This window comes from Chrysemys picta, chromosome 25 (genome assembly GCF_011386835.1).
Source record: "Chrysemys picta bellii isolate R12L10 chromosome 25, ASM1138683v2, whole genome shotgun sequence".
Taxonomy (NCBI): Eukaryota; Metazoa; Chordata; order Testudines; family Emydidae; genus Chrysemys; species Chrysemys picta.
In genome coordinates, this window is record NC_088815.1 from 9,909,020 (window position 1) to 9,931,513 (window position 22,494).

At 48.5% G+C, this 22,494-nt stretch overlaps 3 protein-coding genes across 3 annotated transcripts; all 3 read right to left on the bottom strand.

Annotated features, from left to right (window-relative positions):
- Positions 1-7,404: 7,404 nt before the first annotated feature.
- LOC101931430 (E3 ubiquitin-protein ligase RNF167-like) lies at positions 7,405-8,994 on the bottom strand. The gene has a single exon (XM_065578701.1). It carries the CDS (start codon positions 8,992-8,994, stop codon positions 7,951-7,953), a length of 1,044 nt encoding a protein of 347 aa, XP_065434773.1. The 3' UTR covers positions 7,405-7,950.
- Positions 8,995-17,803: 8,809 nt separating this feature from the next.
- LOC101931152 (E3 ubiquitin-protein ligase RNF167-like) lies at positions 17,804-18,892 on the bottom strand. Its single transcript, XM_005281263.4, has one exon. The coding sequence runs from the start codon at positions 18,890-18,892 to the stop codon at positions 17,804-17,806; it is 1,089 nt and encodes a 362-aa protein (XP_005281320.4).
- Positions 18,893-20,779: 1,887 nt separating this feature from the next.
- On the bottom strand, positions 20,780-21,682 carry LOC101930864 (E3 ubiquitin-protein ligase RNF167). Its single transcript, XM_008168881.2, has one exon. It carries the CDS (start codon positions 21,680-21,682, stop codon positions 20,780-20,782), a length of 903 nt encoding a protein of 300 aa, XP_008167103.2.
- Positions 21,683-22,494: the final 812 nt, after the last annotated feature.

Genomic DNA, 22,494 nt, shown 5'->3' on the forward strand with positions numbered 1-22,494 from the left:
CGAGGGTAGGCTGCTGTTTCAAAGCCCCGAACCCCTGGCCAGGCGAGAGGGTTTCCCACACCATTCAGAGCTGTGGTGGCTGCACCCTGGGGCCGTTAGCTCAGTGGAAAATATCTGCAGGCCACTGCGTTCCTTTTGTGTGTCAGTCTGATTTGGGGCAGGCTGTAGCTGTGCCCTGAAAACAGCAGGAGCAGGGACAAAGGTGGGCCAAGCCATGATGGCTCAAAGCCCTGGGAAAGCTGTGGAGCTGATCCCTTGGGGGCCCCAGCAGTCCCTCTGCCAGCTGCAGCATGAACTGTACGGCGCGCTGCCGCTGCTGACAGAAGTGATGCACAAAGGACTGGCCATTAAAGGACAGACTCCCGGCCTGGGAGACTGAACGAAGGGTCAGTCCCTGTCCAGGACTGTGGACTCCAAGCTGCAGTGTCCTTCGCAGGCAGGGCCACCGAGAGCGGGTTTGGGCCCCGGTGAAAAAATTTTTTTCAGGCCCCGCAGCAAGGGCGTACCGGCTAAACAGGGCTAACGAGGGGAGGGGGAAGCCGGGGAAGCCGGGCCCTCTTCCGGACTGCCGGGCCCTGGTAATTTGTACCGGCTTCCCCCCCCCTCGTCGGCCCTGCTCGCAGGAGGGAAGAGACAGGGCTCGGCTGTATTTCATGCGAATGGGATTTGTTCCAGAAGCTGCCTGCTGGATGCAGACAAATCCTGGGGGGTCTCTCTGGCTCTTTAGCCCCCCAACCTGTGCTGCCTGGGGTCACCACACAGGGTCTCCCTAAATCCTGGCCTGGATTTTGCCATGGTAGGAGGCCCTGCTGAATATGTCCTGGATATGTTGCTGGGCACTCAAGCTTACCTGAGGCGGTCTAGGTCAAAATTCTATGTGGATCCCCCTTTTTGCTCTGCTGTGGCCGCCGAGCTGTACTGTCGCCCTGATGTTCTGGGGTCCCCTTGAGGAGTGTTCTTTGTGCATTGTACTGGCCGCCTCCCCGATGACCGAGCTGTTGGTGGCACCCGGGCTCGGGGATGAAAATAAATTCACTTGACTTTGAAGAAGTCGCTCTTGCCTTTTTTGGAGTGAGACAAATGCTCCGCTGTCCCCCGGGGGCAGGGTCAGGAAATCGGTGGGGGCAGGGCTGGGGATATCCCCCTCGCCTGTGCTGGGGTTTTTTTGGTGGCTGGGAAGCACCATCAGGATAGCAAGTCCCACCCCAAGGGACTTGGTGCTACCGCCCCCAGGGCACTGATGTAACTGATGTACAAACCCACAACACTGGATCTTGGCCTGCCCAGCTGCCTAAAGAAACTTCCCCTTGCATCCTGTCTCTTCTGCTGCCTGCCAGATGGCTCCAGAGCCCCAGAGGGGGGAATGATGTCACAGGCCCTGGTAATGACCCAGCAGTGCTGTGTTCTCCCCTCTTCCTCCCCCCACGCCCCCAAGGTACTGCTGGGAATGTTCTCGAGCCCATTTCATTCACAAAGTGGATGTACCTGCCTCTGCTTGTAAACCTCTGATTAAATGCGGGAGGTGCCCGCTGCCTGACCCTGGGAGGACGCCAGCCCAGTGGAGATAAAAGGCTTTTCAGAGGATGGATTCGAGGTTGGTTTTGAACTCTTTCCCGGTACCTGGGAAAGGAGGGTTCTCTTATCTATGAATGCTCTGGAGGCCTGGCAAGCGGAGCGGGACTGCAAGCGGAATGGATGCCGGAGGGGAAGAGAGAGTCCAAGATTGTTCTGGCCAGCCCAGCATGCCACGTACTTTACCTAATGAGATTCCCCTACCCCAGCAGTTTCTGAAAGGCAGAGCTGTGGGGGAAGCCTGCAGGAAGAGAGCTCAGGGCTGCCAATAGGGGTGGGTTGCATGGGCTGCTGTCATCTGTCCACCAGCTGGGACAGTTTCTGCCTCTTGTAAGATGCCCCTTCCCCACACGTTTAGGGAACAGCCGCTAAAGGCATCAGAGTGTCTAGCGCTAGCCCTGGCAAAGAGCCTCCATGATGCGTGTTTAAAATTGAGGGCTTTTCCCTCGGAGGGCAGGCCAGTCCCAAAGCCTGTTGGGAACTTAAAACAGAATCATGTCATTTCACCTGGAACTACTGCAGGGATGCACTGGGATCCCATTGTCCAGAGGGCAGAGGGAAATCTTCTGTGATACACCACTTGTCTTCACTTTCAAGGCCCTCCCAGGCCTATCCCCCCTACCCATCGTCAGTCCAGATGTTGACTCCTGCCTCTGATCCGCCCAGGATGCAGCCTCCATCAACCATTTGTTACATTTTCAAACAAGCACCTTGGTGCTTTCCCTCTGCTTCCCTTCTCCCCCACCCCCCGGCCTCCCCCAAAGTATGGGAAGAGCTTCCAGTCAGCATCCACAAAGCCACATTGTCCTCCTGGAAATCCCTTCTTAAAACTCTCCTTTGCTGTGATGCCTCAAAAAAAATTGACAATGCTTAGCTGAGATCGCTGGCCATCCACCTGACCGACATGGCCCCCTTGTTTCCTTGTGCTCCTTGCCTGTCTGTTGTCTCTTGTCTTAGACTGTAAGCTCTTTGGGGGCAGGGACTGTCTTTTTCTTCTGTATTTGTACAGCACCCAGCACAGTGAGGTTCTGGGCCATGGTATTGGATGGGGCTCCTAGGTGTTACCATAATACACCTAATAGACTCATAGACTTTAAGGTCAGAAGGGACCATTATGATCATCTGGTCTGACCCCCTGCATGATGCAGGCCACAAAGCCGTCCCCACCCTTTCCCTTGACTCTGCTGTTGAAGTCCCCAAATCCTGTGGCTTAGAGACTTCAATTAGCAGAGAATCCTCCTGCTAGCGATCCCTGCCCTATGCTGCAGAGGAAGGCGAAAAACCTCCAGGGCCTCTGCCAATCTACCCTGGAGGAAAATTCCTTCCTGACCCCAAATATGGCGATCAGTGAAACCCCGAGCATGTAGGCAAGATTCTCCAGCCTGACCCTTGTAGCCATTATACTATTTACCTGCCATGGCACGGTATTCATTTGACTAAAATCATGTTTTTCCATTAAACCATTCCCTCCATAAACTTATCTAGCTTAATCTTAAAACCAGACAGATCCTTCGCCCCCACCGTTTCCCTCGGAAGGCTGTTCCAATATTTCACCCCTCTGACGGTCAGAAACCTTCGTCTAATTTCAAGCCTAAACTTCCCCACGGCCAGTTTATATCCATTTGTTCTCGTGTTGTAACTTCTTGGTCTTAAGAAGAACTTCTTGGCCGATCAACCTAACTTGTCCAGGTACTAGGTGCACTGTATATCCATTGTTAGTGGTGGATTGGAAAAATTCTGTTGGCTCAAGTTCTGTGTTGGGTTCTAGCCCTCTTATCCAGGGAGGAAATGCCCTCATGTTTCAGGACATAGGCCAAACGCTAAGTAATGGGGTTAGGAAGACAGTTTCTGGATTGTTCCATAATTGTCCATGGTGGGGTTTCTGGCCTCAGTTAGCACTGGCTACGGCTGGAGGCAAGTTGCTGGAGCGGATAGATCCTTGAGCTGATCTGGTACGGAGGATCTTGAATGGGAAAAGAGTAGTCCTGACTGTGGAGGTTTGAGGACGACATTTGAAGAGCGGGGAGCCCTGCGGCTGAGAAAATGAAGGCGCTAAAGTATTAACATCTCCCAGAAAGCTAAACAATGGAACTTGGAATCGCCTTTTTTTTTTTTTTCTCAGCGCAAGGAGGAGACAGCTGGAATGCTGGGGAATGTAATAACCGATTACCTGGCTAGCAGCTGGGTGAATGCTCTCATCCCACGCTGTTTGTGTTCACGCGCTCCTGTCATCTGCTTACGAGAGCTAATGGAGATGAAATGACCTGGGACCGGATTTCCAGGTGTGGATCTGTTTTGCCAAGTGTAGTTCTTAACACCCTATCAAGGGGCTAGAAAAGAGAAGCGCTGGAGCCCAGTCCCTCCATCGAAGTCAATGGAATTACAGCCAGGTCCTTGGGCAAGCAGGAAACAGTTAGTTTGACCTCATGTAGCAAAGGAACATGCCATCATCAAGGCATCAGGAATCCTGCCCCTTGGAGAGGCATGAAAAATGCATGGCTTTTGTCTGAGAATGAAATTTCTCTGACACTGCCTGTGACGGATTGTTTTGCAGTTCCTGTGCTGTGGGCTGCAAGGACCTTGGGCGGGGGGCGCGGGGTGTGTGTGTGTGTGTGTGTGTGATGGCATTTTGCCTTTCAGTCCTTTTAAAGACTTGAATAAATGTTTACACAATGACACTCCTTAGGCACGGCGCACCTGCTCTAATTAAAAGCAATTTGTTTCCTGGAGCTCTTATTATTCCTGCCATGGGAGCCCCTGTTGCTTTCTGAAAGGCAAGGCTCCAACTAATCTCCGTCCAATTCTGCCCGCACACTGCTCCTGCTTTTCCAGCAAAAGCCCCCAGGACAGGACTGTAAATAATCTTTAAGGCCACATTGGGAAGGGCTGCTAGGAAGGTTGAGTAAAATATTTGGGCTATAAACCTCCTCCGGAAGGGAGGGAAGGCTAAAAGGAATAGCTTGTCACTAACGTTTCCTTGTGATCGTGTCTCCTTCCAAGGAGAATCCCTGAAAGTTTAAGAAATATTTGATCTGAGAAAAAAAATCCCTTTGAAGAGGAAACCAATGAATTCTGCCCACGGTCTGTGCAAGCGTTTACTAGGGGAGAAGGTTATGGAGCTGTGTATTAGCCTCCTCCCGTTCATATTTAAAGACAGCAGGTGGGCTCAGTATTGATTTGAGTGGGAGCAAACTTTAGGGCAGTGTGCCTGCTTCTGGAAATCCCACCCAGCGTAGAGTGGAAGCGAAGGGGGTTTGGGCAACTCCCAATGCTCCTCCTCCTACAAAAGGCTGAGTACCACCTGCACGGGGGCGGACCATTCTCAATGCCCACTGGGGCCAAGGTCACCGTTCGCTTGTGAGGTCACGTAGCCTAGCGCGGCATGGATGCAAAACACTACCATTCTGAGTGGTTAGCATTTTCCACTCATTTTGATTCTGCAAGGCTGAAGGGAAAGATGTACTGAGCTCATTGACTTCAGCAAGAATGGAGAAGAGCCAGGGAGCGACCAGATTTTCCATTTCGTGGCGAATTCTGCCCTTCCAAAAATTTTTCCAGTCTGAAACAGAATGAATACAAACAAGCAAATGAAAAAGAAAGTTCTCTGAAAGAAATTTTGTTTCGGGTCGATCAAAATATTTCCTTTTGATTTTGACCTTTAAAAACGTTTAAAATCATTTTTATTCAAAAAGAAACCCAATGAATTTGGTTTTGAAAAGTCATTTCAAAAAATGAAAAATCAAAATGTTCCATTCGGAAAAAGTCAAAACCGGATGATGTTTCAAAATGATCAAAGCACTTTGAGCATTTTTTTAAAAAATGAAACTTCATCAAAATTGATTCCTTTTTCAAAACATGTAGATGAAAATGGTATTTTTTGTTGAAGAACCAATTGGAGGAAAATGTTTTGACCAGCTCAAGAGTTGAGGGTGCTTAGCAACCGGCAGGAGGCATTCAGCGCCTTCCAAGACCGGCCCCAGTCACTCAATACTACTTGCAACCTAGCTTGGTACATCACGGTACAGCTTGGTCCCTCCAGGTCAGGCATAGCATGGTGAAAAGGCTCAACACTGAATGGACATGAAGCTTGAATTCTCTGTCCATAGTAAGTAGCAGCTCAAAGTTGGAAATTCTTGAGGCGGTACCGTAAGAAGCCAAGAATCAGATGAGCACGGAGGCTTAATGGAAAGAAAATCAGTGCATTGGTGAAGCAAATGTGGGAAAGTTCAGCTGCTTGGAATGGTGTGAGGCAAGGGACAGCTGCCTGCAAACTAACACATTATTTAGAAGGCAATGTTCATAAAAAAGGTCAGGCTTTGTACAGGCTTTTATATATGTTTCATTGACCAAAGCCAAAGCATCTCTTCTTCTAATTAAATGCATGTCATTCAGCCAGCACGACTGCTGTGACGGATGCAGGCAATTAAATCAACAGTGTCTCTCCTTTTTATATTCATCCTTTCGCTCTGCAAGTCTTATCGGAGCCGAAGCAGTGAGTACTTAAGGTCATTTTTGCTTTGGGAGACATTCAAAGCAGAACAAAGCCTGAGCTAATAGTTAAAAGGTTTTTCAAATTTGATGGGGAAAATGATTGGAGTCCCTCCCATTCAGACCTGAAGTCTTCTAGAGTGGCCCTCAGTGGAGAATTCCAATCTTCCTTCAAGTGATTTTCTTTCCCTTAATCAAAGATCTTCATCTTGTGCCTTCCAACAAGATTTGCAACCTGCCTCAAATCTCCCCATTCCATTCTACGTAATGACCTTCAATTTAGATCCTCAGACTGTCCCCGTTACGTGTCTAGAAGGAAGTTGTTCTCCTTCAATCCCATCATGGAGACGGGCTGAAATTAGCAGGACGTTGTCAAGATGGCTGTCTAATTTGTTTTGATTAAGCCAAATTGTGCAGCAGCAGCAAATTTTTTAGTGTATTAAGGACAAACCTTCTGAGGGATAAATTTTACTGCAGAATGTGGAAGGTTGATCTTGTAAGATCTTTGGGGGAAAAATATATAATGGAAGCAGAAAGATGATGAAGCTTAATCATTTAAAGAGGTATATTAAATGCAGCATCTGCACAGTGGGAATTCAAAGCATGTTGATAATTCACTTTAAACAAGACCTGTGTCTGCTAATGGTGAGCTGGCTTGATAATGCATTGGGTCGGCCTGTCTATCCATGTAAACGTTCTGTTGAAGGATGCTAACATAGCTATGTATCAAAATCAAGCAGGACTCCAGTTGATCAGGGCAGTCAGGCCAACTGGGTTGGCTTTTCCCCACGCTTGTGGTATGTAGACTGAGATAGAGACAAGTTAAATACAAAAGATGCGTAGATCCTGGTTCTCAGATGGTGGAAACCAAGATAACTCCAATAAAGTCTATGGAGCCACACTGATTTACAAGAGCAGAAAATTTGGGTCAGCAGAGGAATAAAAGGAAGAATGATTGAGAAAGAAGCATAGTGAGAGACAGATAAACAGGGAACCTTGGGCATGCACTTCCCGTCTCTGTGCCTCTGTTTCCCCACATCTAAAATGGGGATAATGACACTGAACTTCCTAGGTAAAGGCCTTTGAGATCTATGGTTGAAAAGCACCCTAGTAATTGTAATTGTTATTACCATGAGAGTGCAAAGCATACTTGATATTAATAATAAGCATTTTGATTATTATTATTAATTATTATTATTATTATCATCCTTGTTGTTTGTTGTTAGTAGATTTTTGGTCCATTTAAGGAGCGGCAGTAGGAGACGGTGAGGGCCATCTAAACAGAGATGTTCACAGGAATGGGTTGATTTCTGATTCATTTTATTTTCCTCCAATCTAATGAGTTTTTACATCTTGCCAGCTGATCTCATGTAACCAAACCCAAACTGGTGCTAGAAGTTACCCAGAAAAATCTGTGTGGAATAAACGATCTGCAGAGTATGAGGCATGTGCGGAAAGACAGTTGTTAGGGAGAACTTGAGGAAAAGCAGAGGATCTGGTGGTGGCTTCAAGCCACTCTTCCTCATGGTTTGACAGCGGATATTTCAGGCCACTGCTGGATGTTCTGGTAGCTAGACCTGGTGTGACTCCAGTTGACTTCAGCAGAGTCTCACCTTCCTAAAACCAGCTTGGATTCAACCCGCTGCCCAAGATAAGCAGAGCAAAGAACGTGCATTCGGTGTTCCACGGCTCATCCCTGTCTGACTCCTCTACTCTTCCCTTTCCATGTCTTTCTGGGTCCATGCTGAGCTAAAATGATTCCCAATAAACTTTGGCCAGAGGTAGAATGGACAGGGAGGATGGAAGGGGAAGCTAAGAGTATGGGGGAGTCTAGGTTTGGCACAACTATGTTAGTCAGATTTTGGTTTGGCCGTCCCAGGAGTGGCTCCATTACTGCCCCTCCCTGTTGTGCCCATCTTCCTCACCCTCCTGGTTGCCTTCATCCCTCTCCTCCTCTATACATTCCTCTATGTCCAAGTCAGGGCTTTCTGCTGCCACCGTCACCCTCTGCATGCAGAGAGGGCAGGTCTTATTCCTGGTCTGGGTTAAGAGCCACAGGTCTATGCATTTGCCATGATAGGCATGGGAGCAAGACAGAATCTTCAGCATGTCTCCCTTTTCATACATCTCCAGGCAGATGGCACATTCGGTGTACTTGGTGCCTCTCTTAAACGTGCTGGTGGAGGATTCCTTCCCCTGCTCCTCTCTTAGTGGGTTTCTCCTCTTCCTCCTTCTCCTCTTCCTCCAGATGTGGTACCCCATTGTGTATTTCACAATGAGCAGGATGCCGGTCACTATGGCAACCAGGATGCTAATTGCCCTGCAGACTGGAAGAATTGGGACTTGGGAGCAGTGTCCCAGCAGCTGGAGTTGGCACCTGCAAGCACGCGGGCAGGAGTTCCCAGCATCCTCCTCCCAGGCAAAGTGATAGTATTCAGGGACCAGGATGACGTGAGCTCCTTCATCAGAGCGGCAAACCTTTCTCAAGAGCTTGGAGGTTGCTTCCCCAGTGAAGACAGAAGGTATCTCGGTCCCCTGCTGAATCTCTCCCATGCCAATCGCCATATCCACAAGGGCTTGTGAGTTCACGTTGTGCACGATGGCGGCTCGGTATCCGGCTTGCTGAGCGTGTCGGACCTTGGCACTGAAAGTGCAGTCGTAGGTACGGATGAGCACGATGAAGGCTGTGGAGGAGTTGCGGGGCGCCGGCGGGCTTTCGATAGGGTGACAGGCGTTTGCAGGCATTACCTCGATCAGATAACCTGTCAGTCCCTTGCCGGCGAGCGGAGGCCCAAAGAGTGCAGGGAGGGCACTGAAATCTTGGCTGGTGGAGTTACGGTTGTAAATTGCCCGGATAAAGGCTTTGCCGTTGGGCACCAGGAAGAGCAGGAATACAGTGGCCATGTGGAAAGGAGACTGGAGCAGTGGCCACATGCTGGCAACTAGTGGAGAACTCTCTGCACCGGTGCTGGCCTGGGTCTTGTCTAAGAGAAAGCTCTGGCTTCGGAGGCCTTTATGGGAAACAGTGGACTGAAGGTGACTACTGGATCTTCCATGTGTCAGAACAGACTGGAGCCTTCCTGCCGGGCAGTGATAGCAGCAGGACTCGACAAGATGTAGTGGGTGTTGGGTTATACCCAAGCCTTCAGGCTTCTGGTTGCAGCTTCCTTCGCTTGTCAAGCTGGTCTGTTTGCTCCCAACTGACCCTTAGCTTCTGCTTTCAGCTGCCAAGCAACCTTCCAGAACCTTCTCCCCAGGTCCTTATGACCTCACTGCCCAGCTGCGGCCATTTATTTCTCCTTTCTCTCTCCCTGGTGACTCTTCTCCTTAGCTGGCTGGAATCACCTCCACCTTTGCCCTCTGCGCCTGCTATCCCCCTCTTGCCTCCCTCATCCTTCCGTTCTCTGCCTCCCTCTGTTCTCCTCCCCTCCCGAGCTGCCCTCTCTCTAATTACAGGTTTACATTGTTTGACAGGGCTTGAGGCATTTCTAGTGGGAATCCCCTGCAGCGGGAATAGGGGGAATCGGTTGGGTCATCCCCATCCACTCAGGAATGCAGATCCCACCTCATTTTGTGCTGCAGAAAGCCAGAGGTAGTGCCCTGCTCCATTTAAGCAGGACCTGTGGGCTTGGAAGGGCTGCGTTTCTTATGATTGTGCCACTTACCCAGTTCCAAGGCAAATCATAGGGGATGACTTGTGACTATTGGTTATTTTTATCACCGTAGCACCTACAGGGCTCCAACCAAGATCAGGGCCCATTGTCTTAGGTGCTTTTGGCACCAGGGGGCTACTACCCCTGAAATAGATCTTTAATGGCTCCCAGTGGGGCAGATGACTGTCGTACCAGTGAAAAAGGGCCGCAGTAATTATCTTGCATACACTACAGTTAATTCGAGAAGGAATTACACAAGCGGTAAAGGGTTCCATTAAGCACATCACGCCTATGTTAGGCGTTTAAGAAGTATACATGAAGAGCTATACATTCCTCTTAGCGAGCCTCCCTTTCACAAACATACACAACCAGGCCCCGCGCTAGCCTCACACAGTTCCTGCTTGGCAAACAGAGAAGGTGGTTACCAATTCTATGGACGGCTTTTTCTGTCCAGGTTTGCTCTCCTCAGCTCTCTGGTCTGTCTCGGGTTCCCTCGAGGCCAGGCCTTCGCTGCCTGGAAACCCCTCTGGTCACAGTCCTACTCGACCCCACGGAGCAGAGTTTTGGCTACTCTGTCCAGCAGGGGTCGCTTGCTGGAGGATTCTCAGCGATTTGAAGTCTTTAAATCATGATTTGGGGACTTCAACAGCTGAGTCAAGAGAGAGAATTCTTCCAGGAGTGGGTGGGTCAGTTTTGAGGCCCACATCATGCGGGAGGTCAGACTAGATGATCATAATGGTCCCTTCTGACCTTAGAGTCTATGAGTCTATGAGCTTCTTCAAGTGTCAATTAAGGAATCCCCTCTCCCTTTTCTCCTCATCTCTCTCTCTGACAGTAACTTACTTTGCTTGATTCTTATCCTCTTTTTCCTCAAAGGAGTCACATGTCTCAATAGCATACCCAGTGGGTGTGTGGTTATTAATTTTAGAAGGGGCTCGGGGAGTGGGGGGTACCGAACAAAGACCACTCCACGTTTACTCACTCATCAATCATTCACTCTGGCTCTCTGCGGGGTGTCCTTGCTGTAGGGTCCCTATAACCGGGTCCATGCGGGAACTTTATGCATGTGATATTTACTTTTGCACGGGCCCATATTTGCCAACCAATAGGTTCAATATCAATCACACACGCAGGCTTTGCCTGTCCTTTATCAAATCTGCTTCTGCTTTAAGGGACCCTGTTCCCATGATCCTCTGCGTGTTTAAGTCATGTCAAGTTATGCTCACACCAGTCATTCAGTACGGCACCATCCCAACAGGTGCCGTACATACAAGAGAAACAGTCTCTACCCTGAAAAGTTTGCAATCTAAATAGCAAGAGTAGGAGGGGAAACGGAGGCACATGACTTGCTTGGGATTGTGCAGCAGGATAAGGGAGGAATAGGAGCCAGGAATAGAAAGCTACCTCACAGGGTGTTGTGAGGATCAATTCATGAAAAAAGATGTGAGAGGTGCTCAGGGCTAGCACGGGAGCGGGGATGGGAGGAGGTGGCTTAGTAACTAATCGTCCTCTTTTACGGCGGGTGTAAAATCAGTCCTTGTCGTGCACTGATTGAGAATAAGTAGTTCAAAGCTACTTAGATTTGCGTTTGGCTCAGCTCATCCTTGCAAATAGAACTGGAATACTTGGATGTTGGTTTTCAGAATGTCTATGTGACTCCAAAGTACGGAACTGCAGGCAGTTCCAGCGCAAAGGTAAGACACAAAGTAAGAGAAAGGCCCTATCCAGAGAGGGTGGAGAAAAGTGGTCAATAGGATTTATAGCTGCAGTTGTATAGCCAAATCCTGCTCCAAGTTACACTGGCATAAACCCAAAATAACTTTGGCTGTCCACAAATGACAAAGTGCATCAGGGGCCTTAATTTTCCATGTTTTTTTTAGTGTTACAAAGTGTTTCACGGGGAGAGTGGGTCTTGAAAATCACCCAAACATGTGTTACTTAATTTATAGACAGCCCCTGGACTTGAGTGGAATGACTCTGGCTTTACACCCATATAAATGAAAGCAGGAGTTGGCCCATAGAGTGGACTTTGCATCACGCAGCAGGACTAACCCTGCTGCCAGCTATGAGCAAATGCCCTGGAGCACATCAGAGCGTGACATCTAGGACCACACATGAGCTATGAGAAGCGGATTTTGTGAGCCAGGTTATTTTTTTTTTTCAAAGCACCGATTCCATTTCCCTGTGTTCTTAAGCAGCTTCAATCCATCTTACTGCATTACAGAAACTGTGTTGATTGTTCTACTGTAGTGAGTAATAACAACTTGTACTTTACAGATTACCCCAGAGAACTATATCCACGGCTTAGCTGTACCACACATTCATGAGTGCAAAGACACCTTGGTGTAACTTGATTTGTCACAGTGCATAAAAACTTCTCTGAGAGCAGAGCGAGAGAAGTGGTGCAGCGTGTAACGAGGCAGAGGAGTGGGTGTGGGTCAGAAAGAAGGGGATTTGGAGGCAGAGAAAGAGAGGAAAGGTGAAAGGGGTGTGGATCGACTCACAGTAAAAATTTCAACAGTGGAAGAATGGGCTCTGGAAAATCAGGAACAGAGTTGGGGGAGAAGGGAAAAAAGAAAAAGAACTGGAGTCTTGATGGGGGGAAAGAGATGGAACGGGAGATAAGCCGGAGGGAGAACAGGGAAAACACAAGATGTATGTTTCCGTACATGCAAAGTGTCCGGGTGACAACCAGGAGTTTTGTTAGTGAAATTATCTGTCTAAGTCTCCCCTTCTCTTGCCCCTGCACTCCCAATAAAGAAACCCTGCTCAGTACAATGAAATCAGAGTTGTCAGTGCTACCGGTAGCAATGCCTGGCCCCAAACCCAATCATGACACAGGGAGTTGGTGACTGCATCCGAAGAAGTGAGGTTTTAACTCACGAAAGCTTATGCCCAAATAAATCTGTTAGTCTTTAAGGTGCCACCAGACTCCTTGTTGTTTTTGCATCCAGAAGGTAAAGCTGGATTGGTTCGCACTGACCTCTTTTGTTAGTGCAAAGTATGCAGGGCTGAGGGTTGCCTTCCCAATCTGCCTATGCAGGTGTAAACTTGTCTGAAGGGAGGTCACATTGGACTTAATTGTGACTCAGATTGGTGATGCTTGGAGAATCCATATCAGTCACGAGGAAGAGAGAGACTCTCTGGAGAGTCGGGAGGGGTCCTGAGGATTGATCGAGCATCATTTCCCAAGTAGTTAAATTCTGCTCCAGTTTCCAAGGTCTATCCTTTTAATTTCACCTCTCCCCATATAACCAATAGAGCTGGTTGGAAAATGCCATTTTGACAAAACTGTCTGGGTTTTGGGGGGGGGGGGGTTTGGAGAAATTGTGTTGATTTTGACAACATTTCATTTCGTGAAAAAAGCTTCAAAAATGTCAAACTGTCTTGTTGAAGTTTTCAAAACAAAAATTTTGATTTTTTTTTTGCTCTGAAATTTTCTCTGTTTCATTTAGAAATAAGTAAAGGGTTGAAATCAAAATGAAATGTTTCAAATTTAGCCAAATTAACTGTTTTAATTGACCCTAACCTAAATTATTTTTGGAATTTTGTTTTGCCAAAAAAGTCAAAATTTTTGGCTTTCCATCTTGGTTCAGGACCAAAAAAAGGTTGAAATCTCAAAACGTTTCCTGGGATGCAAATTCTGTTTTCTGACCACGTCTAATAATCAGTGAGCAGGAAGGGTGAAGAAAGGATCCAACCAGAAGGGTCCAGTCACCAGCGGAGATGGATTGCTTCCATGGAAGAAATCACATTGGTCCTACTCTCATTGAAGTCATCGGGCACAGGATTGGGCTCCAGGAGCTAAAACCCACCCTGCACAATGATGGATGGAAATGTAGGCAGGGCCCCGCGGGGGGGGGGGCAAGTGGGGCAATTTTCCCCAGGCCCCCATGAGAATATAGTATTCTATAGTATTGCAACTTTTTTTTATGGAAGGGGCCCCTGAAATTGCTTTGCCCCAGGCCCCCTGAATCCTCTGGGCGGCCCCGAATGTAGGTAAAATCCCCATATTGCAGGCAGGACTCCAAGCTCCATACAGCCTTTGTGAAGAATAGGGGTTGCTGGTTCTCGACCCAAGTTGATTCTCTCCTTCCCCATCCCTCCTCCTCCAGATGGTTATTAGGGATGCAAGGCAAAATTCTCCGCTGGTATAATTCCACTGAAGTCACTCAAGTTTTGCCAGTGGGGCATTTGGCACATCCCCTTTAACTATAGTAGATATTATATGTCAGTCTTCAAGGCTGAAATTCACTCCTGTGCGTCAGCCATCACAAGACCTATCCATCACTTATGGCCCACTTAAACCCTCCGAGTAGTTCCTTTCTTAGTGCTGGCTCTTTGCACAGGGATGAGTTTCATCCTTACTGATAGGTTGCACTTAGGTGGCTGATTACCCTGTGTGTAGCCTGAATTGCTCCCAGTGATCTATAGTGCTGACATTTTGCTGGTTGTCTAAGTGTGATAGTTCTCTGCACTGGGTCAGGTCATCAGCATTTTCCTCTGTGCGTCTGGTAAAACTCCTAGCAATATAATAAACTGTACACACACACACACGCACAAGCCCTGCATGAGAAATGCATGAGAAAAACGACACGAATAAAGCTCTCACCAATAAGATCTATAAATCATTCTTTGGTTCTGTGCTTTATGCAGGGCCGGCTCCAGGCACCAGCTTAACAAGCAGGTGCTTGGGGCGGCCAAGGGAGAGGGGCGGCACCTGCGACAATTCGGGGGCGGCAGGTCCCTCACTCCCTCTAGGAGCGAAGGACCTGCCGCTGAACTGCCGCCGCCGATCGCGGCTTTTTTTTTTTCCCCAATTGCCGCCGCCGATCGCAATCGCAGGGTTTTTTTTTTTTTTTTTTTTCTGCTTGGGGCGGCAGAATTGCTGGAGCCGGCCCTGGTTTTATGGGAGCAGGGAATATGCTAAAGGGGGCAAGAGGGCTCTTTGACAGGCAGTTAAAAATATTGTAGAGCCTTCAGACTGGATCCCATCTATATCTCACTTAGCAAGATTCTGTCTCTGATTGGATCTTTTGGAACTGAGATTCCCCTTCCAATCTCTTTCGGCTTGGGAATATAAAATCGGGACAGCTGGTCACCCTACTACTGTTCCTGGTTGGATCCAGAACACCTCTGTAATTCTGCTTCTACGCTGGGCCCTTGTCTCAAATATGTTCAGGTTGTTGTGGCCTTTTTGGTATGGAAGGTGCTAGAAGTCAGTTAAAGGTAGAGGTAAACATGGTTTCTTGCTTGCCTCTACGTTGGATCTCAGTTCAAGTGGTGAAATGGGGACTCCTTCCTGGTAATTGTTCTGCTCCCTCTTAAAACTGATGACTCCCCTGGGTGGCTTGCTGACATTGAAATTAACAGCAATTCTACCAAGACGACAGACTGCATGGACTGCAAGGAAAAGAGGAGAGAACACTTCCAGAAGCGGCTGTAATATAGCTGCCTGTCTCTCTGTACTCCCCACATGAGCCTTGCCCCTCCTTTTCCAGCCCCTCCACTAACCATGCTCTCCCCGACTTTGCTCCTGACTGATGATTAAACCAGAACATGAATTGAACTCGGTTTCAGTGTCACATGGGCCGGATCCTGAGCCAGGGTAAATCTGCGCAGCTCTATTGAAGTCAATGGATTTTCACCGATTTACTCAAGTTGAGGATCTAGCGTCTCCATATTTCCCCCTGGTGCATTTCCTTGTGCAGACGCTCTACGGTTTATCCTACATACAGGTTGTAACGTGGATAAAGCAATCTCTAGAGACGTTACTAATAATCAACCTGTGGCAAATAGGAGCACGTCTCATCCCAGCAATAAGCCAACCTGGCTCTGCAGACAGTTATTAATGTTTGATGGAGGGTGGCAGATCAGACAGCTACAGTGCAGGAGGTCAAGGCATCTGTGGCAGACGCTTTAGATTTATAGTGTGATAGTCTTTGATAATGGTAAGCAGAGTGGAGAACCCATCTCTTCCTTTCATGTCCAGATCCTGCCTCTCTTGAAGTATTTTGGGTCAGTTCAATACCCCGAAATAAAACATTTCCGTTTCAGGAATGTCAGAATGTTTCCCTTCAAACGAAAATGTTGAAACGAAACCTTTCAGAACTTCCATTCCATGATAATATTCAGCATTTCAACATTTCATCCTATTTGGATGAAAACAAATGTGGGAATTTTCTGTGGGATGGAAATTCCAAATTTCGTTTAGCTCTAGTTATGACTTTTCCACTTGGCTTACACACCTCACTGCATTTATCCATGCGTTGCTCAGCCCATTACTTGATTACTACCATGTGTCATACCTTGCGATACCCTGAAGCTTCAAACAATGTAGAAAACAGCAGGATATTTTCTTAGTGGAGTTTCCTTTCCATAGCACATTGCACCTGCGCTTTGTAGGTCACACTAGCTCCTTGGTTACAATTCAAGATGTTAGAATATCAAGGTTGGAAGGGACCTCAGGAGGTCATCTAGTCCAACCCCCTGCTCAAAGCAGGACCAATCCCCAGATAGATTTTTGCCCTAGATCCCTAAATGGCCCTCTTAAGGATTGAACTCACAACCCTGGGTTTAACAGGCCAATGTTCAAACCACTGAGCTATCCCTCCCCTATTGGCTTGCATCTATACAGTGCTACAGGGTCTAGGCTCTGGCTAGTGATTTTGGGTGCCAAACTTAAGACATGGGACAGGGGCTTAATTTTCAGACAGCGTTTTCTGAAAATCAAGCCCTTTTTAGTTGTCTTAAAATAGACACCCAGAACCAGAGGTACCCAAAGTCACTAGCCTCTTTGGAAAATGTTGGCCATAGACCTTCCTTCATCTGTGTGACCCTGATGGTTGAGATCTGCCGACAGCCCAATGACTTGAATGCTGACAATTGGTAGCGGGATATTCACATCCAGCGAAGAGCGCTGGGCTCTGGTACTGGTGTAACAGTGCCTTTTGATCAGGCTGATGATGATCAGGAGAGTGTATCTACCTGACCGGCTAGCGTAGCTGGTCATAGGGTGTCAATTGACTATGGGCTGAATCCTTTGCTGGTCTGCGGCTCTGGCTCAGTGTTTTCAACCTGAACTGGAGATGCACTCGGAGGCTCTCCAAAATGAACAAATCGCTCTTCCTGTAACCAATAGAGAGAGAGGAGATGAATATCTGATTTGGGGCATGTTAGTACATAAATCCTGCCCTTCTTACAGTGTTTAGAAATGCTTGGAAAATGACCCGGAAAACCCTGGAGAGCAGGCGCTTACATGTACCTGTCATGTCTGCCTCTGCTGAATGCATGGAGGGATCAGCCAGCCTTCAAAATGCAGCCGATTATGCAGCCCTTGAAAATCGTTCGTATCTTTTCTCTCTGCCCACCTGCATGGAGTGAATCCTACTGGAATGATTTGGACCTTCAGTCGTCACCACCCCTTGTCTTAAGGGACCGTTTTAAAGTATCCTCAGAGTACCCCTGAACAGTTCGACTGCACCTGTCGCTACAGACTAACCTGTACTCTGCAAGGAATTGTTACCGGGCTCTTGAGTTGCTGCCAAAGGGTAGCTCAGGGGAGGCAGTGAGGTTCAGGGGACAGGGCGCTGGCCTGGAAACTAGGAGAGCTACATTCTAGTCCCAGTTCTCCCTCTGATCTGGGTCAGACAGTCAGGTTCTGTTTCCCTGTTGTTCTCTTTAGGTTGACAGGCGACGACTTGCTATGTCTACATAGCATCCTTCAAAATGGGACTCCAGTCTCAGTCGGGGCCTCTATGCACTGCCACAATGCAATTCCTTAAACTAAGATTCACTGCATGTATTTGTGTATCTATATTCCATCTAGACAAAAGCAACAGGAAATGCGAGTGGATGGGGACCAGAAATTCCCAGGAACTCAATGATATCAAATGCATTTAATTTCCACCAGCCTAAGGAGAGTTACATTTGCAGCAGACATTTTATGCCTTTTATTGTGGGGAGTGAGAGAAAGGAGCCAAAACTGAACTGAGCGAAACGCTTCCCAATAGACAGGCTGGAGCTAGTGATGGGCAAAAGCTGGGGGTCGTGTGGCTTGGACTGATATTGGTTTGGTTTGATTCTATTACTCAGTGAGGGTCATTCTCCAGCTCATCATACCCTTCCTCAGTGTCCACACTTTGGTCATCTTCTTCCTCTCCCTCAATATACTCATCGTCATGACCATCTTCGTCTTCCCCATCCTCCGCGTGTTCCTCCTGTCCCCCCACTTGCTCCTGTGGGTTCCTCCCTCCGTGCAGACTGACATCCTGAACTTCAGCAGTCACCTGCTGTTTGCAAAAGGGGCAGGTTTTATTCCTGGGCTGGGTGTGAAGCCAGGTGTCGATACACACGCAGTGATAGGCGTGAGAACAAGGGAGGATCTTCAGCTGGTCTCCTTCTTCGTACTCGGCCATGCAGATCACACACGTCTCGTACCGGTCTCCCCTTTTGAAGGTGCACAGGGTTATCTTCCGGCCCTTCGTGCACCATCGTGCGCAGACCACAAGCGGGATGGTGCAAATGATCACGTTGATCATGAACCCAAACTCCTGGAGGACGTAAGGAATGACGTGGTATGCGGCATATTTAAGCCTGCGTGGCCAGTGCTGCTTAGCGGTAGCCCACATGGAAGGCGTAGCAGCATCCTGGCAAGGGTTATGAGGCTGTTTGGGTGCCACCAGGGTGACATAAGCCCCTTTTTCATAACGTGAAGCCCTTCTCAGATGCATGTAGGCCGATTCCCCTGTGAAGACAGACTGGATCGCAATCCGCTGCCTGATTTCTTTGTCGTCAGTTAGCATGTTCACCAGATGCTCTGCATTCACGTTGTGCACGACGGCGGCTTGGTACCCGGCTTGCTGTGCGTGAAGGACCTTGACCCCAAAGGGGCAGTCAGACTGACGGATGAGTGCGATGAAAGCCTCAGAGGAGTTGGAGGATGCCGGCGGGCCTTCTATAGGATCACAGGCGTTTGCAGGCATGGCCTCGATCAAGTACCCCATCAGCCCTTCACTCGGGAGGGGCGGTCCAAAGCATGCAGGCAGTGCGTTGTAACCTACGCATGTGGAGCCGTGATCGTAAACCACATGTCCAAAGGCCTCTGCGACAGCAACGTCCGCGAGCAGGAGCACGGCGAACGCACGGAGAGGGAGAGGGAGAGGGAGCGGGGGCTTCATGCTGAACGCTGATGGGTCTCTCTCTGTGCAAGTGGGCAAAGAGGAAAGGCGTAGCTGTGAAGGATCTTAGGAGGCAAACACACACTTATCACCCTGTCTGAGTGGTATCAGCGTAACATTCCTGGAGTCTTTGCAGAAGACAACAGCAGCAGCAGCAGGATGGTAACTATACTCCGCCTCTTCCCTGGAAGCTTCTGCAAAAGGCTTCCTTCAGTTTACCATGCTGGTCTGCTGGTGCCCCGGGCTGCACCCTCTCTCTCTCTCCCTCCTTGTCTCCAGCTGCTAGGCAGCCTTTCCTCCCCACCTCCCCAGGGCTTTGTGACATCACCCAATGACTGCTGCACTTCACCAGGACTAGGTCCCTGTGACATCACTGCCAACATGCCTTGCCCCCTTCTCTCCTCCTCTCTTCCCTAGTTCTCTCCTGTCCGCCACTCCTCCATCTTTCTTGGACCCAGTTCTGTCCCAGTCCAATTTCTGGTAAGTTATCAGTATCTCCTGCTGCTCTCAAGGGGAGTTGTTCACATCCTTCTGAGGGATAAATGCCCCTTCTCTTGGCAGTCCTCCCCCTGCAAACTGAAATCCTTCACCTTGGGTAAGAACATGATGCCTGGAGAACACTGCACAGTAGGAATGTCTATTAGGATCATCCTCTCCCATGTGGGAGGGGAGATATCAACCCAGGTCTGTTGACTGAACTTGCTTTCTGCTTTAAAAACAAAAAGCCCCACCTTTTCCTTTCTACGAGTGTGATCATCTAGTGGATGTCAAAGCACCTAAAGCTACAAGGCCAGAGCTTTTTGTCATTAGATAACGGAAATAAATAATCTAAATAAGTAAAATCATCATTCAAAATAAAACCAGCAGAACTTGAAATTACATCCATCTGTCCATCCATGCAGAGCGAAACCAACGATATGCTATTGGCCAGATTGGCAAAAGCACGTAGGTTCTATTTAAGGCACCAAAACGAGTGGTCAGATTTTCCAAGTGCGCAGAACACTGGATTCGTGCTGGGTGTTGACTGAGCTCTTCTGAAATTCTGGTCTCAAGGGTCACAATGGGAGCTGCTGGCCATCAAAAGATCAGGCAGTGTTGCCAATCCTCATGATTTTATTGCCAGTCTCGCAATATTTGTTGTTTACCTCAAAGCTCCAACTGCTGGAGTCAAGGGATTGAAAGAGAATCTCAGCTTTCATTTAAATGTCTAGCCCTCATGGGGGCAGAGGAAGATTTAAAATGTACTCCAGTGTCAGAAACTGGAAGGCGAATAAGAAGATCCCAAAAGTTTATTATTCAGAAATATCTTATGATCTGTAAGCCAATCTCAGGATTTTGGGGAGTGTTCTGACACATGAATTTTGAAAGCATAGGGCTGACAGTGCCTTTGGCTCAGCTGTGGGAATGGAGCACTTGAAATTCTGGCTTTGAGCTCTTTGGAATACCTGGCTACATGAGCCTGATATCCAGAGGTTCTCCGTCTCCCACTGAATCCAGCTGGCGTTGTGGATGCTCAGAGTCTCTGGCACTCGATCCCTACAGAGCTGCACCTTCAGTGGTCAACTCCTTGCTGAACTGTCTCTTTTAAAGTATCCCCAGTGGTCCAGTATGGTTTTGTTAGCCCTGTAGTTAATTAAAGACTCACCTGTACTAGGCAACTGATTGTTACTGGTCCCATGGGCTCTGCGTAAAACAGGTTTCACTGTCTATATTTTCCTCCTGGAGAAAGCTACAGGAAATGTTAGTGATCTCTGTGTGTGTGTGTACGTGTGTGTGTGTACACCAGAGACTTCCAGCAGCTGTGATCTCAAACTCATTTTATTTTCCCTCATCTAAAATGTTTTACACTTGCAGAGGGACATTTCGATGCCGGTCCATGTCAAAGGTCTATCTGGCAACAGTCACTTGCTGTTTGCAAATTGGACAGGTCTTACATTGGGGCTGGATGAGAAGCCACGAGTCTATGCACGTGCCATGATAGACATGGGAACAAGGGAGGATCTTCAGCTGGTCTCCTTCTTCGTACTCGGCCATGCAGATCACACATGTAACATACTTGTCTCCCGTTTTGAACGTGCTCGCGGTTATCTTCTGGCTCTTCCTGCACCATCTCATGCAGCCCACAACCAGCAGGGTGCACCCGATCATGCCGATTGCCATGCCAAACTCCTGGACGAAAAGAGAAATCATGCGTTTGGAGCAATATCCAAACTGGAGATCCCAGTAGTGCCTAGCAGTGTCCCCGATGGAGAACTTTGCAGTGTTCCAGCAAGGATTATGATAATGTTCAGGTACCACTAGAGTGACATGAATGCCTTTTTCAGAGCCCATAACCCTTCTTAGCTTCTTGGCGGCTGATTCCCCGGTAAAGACAGAAGGAATTCCAATCTTCTGCCTGATTTCTTCAACATTGGTCACCATTGTCACCAGTGTCTCTGAGTTCACGTTGTGGACAATAGCCGCTTGATAGCCAGCCTGCTGAGCATGAAGGATCTTAACCCCCAGCGGGCAGTCATACCTACTTATGAGCGCGATGAAGGCAGCCGAGGAATTGCTGGCTGCTGGTGGACCTCCGATAGGGTGACAGGCGTTTGCAGGTACCGCCTCAATCAGATAACCCCTCAGGCCCTCTCTTGGGACCGGAGGCCCCAGGCATGCCGACAACGCTCTAAAATCGATGCAGGTGGAATTCTGCTTGTAGACCACGTAAACAAAGACTTCAGCCATGGGCGCCTCTAAGAGCAGGAATACAGTGATCAGGCAGAGAGGAGTTGGCAGCCGAGACCACATGCTGGCAGCTGCTGGTGGGCTCTCAATGGCCTGACCTAGTTCCTATCTAATCGCAGCCGTGGGCGTCAAAGGACTCTATGGGGAACAGTAGGAGAACTCAGCTCTGCTCATCTTCTTTGATGGCATCGGTGAGACATGCTGAAGCCTTCTAAGGCAATAACGACGACAGGATGAGGCGGGTTATTGTCTCCCAGTCCCTTCCCTTAGAGCGACTGTCAGCAGTTTTTTCCACTGCATAGTCCAGCTCCTTTCTCATTAGCTGCATGCAGCTGCCCAAGTCTTTGTGACATCATTCACTGACTGCTGTGCTTTTCCCGGACCCTATCTCTGGGTCCCAGTAAGAGACAAGGCTTTTGTGCGAGGGAGGGAGGGGGGAGAGAGAGAAGGGAACTTCGGAAGTGCAGAAAGAAGAGAAGCGAGAAGAACGAGATGCCCCCTGAGATGCCATCCAGCCCTGAAGGTGGAAGAAGGTCGTAGCAAGCCGGCAGTCCTTAGTTTTAGAAGATGCCGGGAACCAGAGCCTCTTAGAGGGCCTGGGCTAGTTGTGAGAAGGAAAACTGTGAGGCTGGAAAGACACCATAGTGATGGGCACTCTTATAAAAAGCCTAGATAGCAGGGTGGTCTTGTGGGAACATCTGAACGACTGAATAGGCCTTTAAGCTTTTGGAAGAGTTTATTCTAAAACCTGAACCTCCCTTCATTTTTTATATGAATTTTTGCCCGTTTGTGCGTATTTTTACACGCCTGTACCGGGTTTGATGCATATCCTGGTGCGTGTTTTTGCAATATTGATGCTAGGTTGGGGGACATCA